This window comes from Cicer arietinum, chromosome 1, assembly GCF_000331145.2.
Source record: "Cicer arietinum cultivar CDC Frontier isolate Library 1 chromosome 1, Cicar.CDCFrontier_v2.0, whole genome shotgun sequence".
In the NCBI taxonomy this organism is placed as follows: Eukaryota; Viridiplantae; Streptophyta; class Magnoliopsida; order Fabales; family Fabaceae; genus Cicer; species Cicer arietinum.
The window spans coordinates 9,647,896-9,650,126 of NC_021160.2; the positions used below are offsets into that span (position 1 = coordinate 9,647,896).

Below are 2,231 nucleotides of genomic sequence, written 5' to 3' on the forward strand. Positions count from 1 at the left end.
CAAACAAAACAAGCTGCAATTTTTTTATTTTGATACATATTTAGTGATGTAAATTTATATATACCTTGTTTATATTACTCAAAATTAATGGGTTTGTATCTTATCGGAACCAAGACGGTGATATCATATTAAAAATATGAAGATTTAGAGATAAATTATCAAAAGAGTTCATGATCACAACTAATACAATGATACCATATTAGAAATATGAAGATTTAGAGAGAAATTATCAAAAGAGTTTTAGAAGCTTGAGATCGAGAAATTCATAAAGAATTATTTTGATAAAAGATGAAATATGATCCAACGATACTTTTATTTCCGATGGTTAATGAACGTTAACCTTTTAATTATTTTCTCCAAATAACTCTAATCTTAACTAATTAATTACTCTTAAAAAAAATAACTATACAACATATGGGATAGTTTCGTTGCAAAAACATAATCTCCACCGCAACTAGATTGCAATTCCTTCTCTTGTAGCACCTGTGATCTCTCTATGCATCTATCGCGTTTTTGTTCTCCAAACCTCCTATCTATTCCACCATTCTTCACTACCATTTGAATTTCTCATTTTGTTCAAAGTTTTTGCGCTTTTTTGTTAGAGAGAGCGAGAGAGTTTTTCCTTTTTTTTTTTTAACTATATTTCATTTCATAACCATAATTATTCATGTATGTTTATGTAAAATTCATAGCTACATAGTTAATGAATGTTTTTGCATGTAAAGAGATGCATAAAACGAATTTTTTTCTGATTAAACAAGTAATAGATGCTACTGTCTCTCCCACCTATCGTCATTTTTAATGAATCGATAAGTGATAATATGCTTAAAAAAAAAAAAAAAAAAAAAAAAGTAAATAGATATGGGTGCAAAATAAAGCACAAAAATAAAAATTGCTAACAATTTTACATTTATCTTTTCCTTAAACACAATCCTATGATAATTTAAGATGGGTATTAATTTCCATTATCAAGTCAACAATAACTATACAAAACTATAATCAAAGAAGCATTAATTTGAAGCTAATAAGAGTAAGATATGTTGTCAATGCAAGACACGGTTTAGCCAAATCTTTAGCAAAAGGATTAACCTTTCTAAACCTTAAGTAACAAATTAAGAGGGTTCCACTATTAACAATACCAGATACCAATGCAAGCCAATATGCATTCATAACAAGCACAAGTGGGTGCCACACAATGCTTAGAGCGATATGAGCTACGTAGAAAGCCAATGTATCTGATTCACCTTGAAACCCACCATCAGCCCAAACTAACCAAGCAGCAAGGCCCATGAAGAAAGATGAGCCCAATGTGGCTAAGTTAATGAACCAAATCGGTGCAAACCAAAAAGGCTTGGATAAGACATTGAACTTTCGGCCTGAACCAAAGAGAATGATTATGATTAATGTGAGGGCAAAGGGAATTGCAACTCCTATAGCAAGGGATCGTAGTGCTCTCTTAGCTTGTGATTTCTTTGTTTCATGCAAGGTTTGAGAAGCCATTAAGTTTTTCTTTCTTTCTCTCTCTTAGGGAGGAGGAGGATGAAATTAGAGAAGAGTGGAAACAATTAGAATGATAGATTAAATCGGTAAATGAGTGTTTTGGAGAAAAATAAGGAGAATGTTAAATTAAGAAAATGATATTCATTAGTGTTTTTGGAATATCAATCATCACTAATATATATGGTTACTCTTCTCCTTTTACAATCCATCGAAAATTAAGGAAAGCAAGAGCATGTTAGAAAACTTAAATGAGATACGTTAGATAAGTTTTTTAAGAGATAAATTTGTTATATTCTATAAGAAAAACTTAAATTAAATTGTAATAAAAAAATTATTTTAAAATCTATACCTCTTTAATGAGTAAAATATGTATTATGTCTGTAGTTAACTTTAATATAAATCAAAATTTTCATACTCATTACTTCTCTATTTATCATTCATATGATCATAATTTATTTATACTAATTGTGAATGTTTATTATCAACTACGGATCAATTAAAAGTAGAGAAATTATATGTTATCAAAAACAAAAAGCACAAAATGATCTACAATATCTTTTAAACCAATAAAAATCTATTAATTCGAAAATTTATCTCTCTAATCCTTTTTAATTATCAATTTTTACGGAAAAAAAAAAACTATTCACATTTATATGTTGTGTTTTAATTTAGCTTTAATAATACTAACAATACTCAAACTATAATTTTTGTATTTATTACAGTATAATTTC

The 2,231-nt window shown here is 28.1% G+C and overlaps 1 protein-coding gene across 1 annotated transcript; it reads right to left on the bottom strand.

The window, feature by feature from the left end:
* Nucleotides 1–999: 999 nt before the first annotated feature.
* On the bottom strand, nt 1,000–1,500 carry LOC101497333 (translocator protein homolog). The gene has a single exon (XM_004487817.3). The coding sequence runs from the start codon at nt 1,498–1,500 to the stop codon at nt 1,000–1,002; it is 501 nt and encodes a 166-aa protein (XP_004487874.1).
* Between the last annotated feature and the right edge of the window lie 731 nt (nt 1,501–2,231).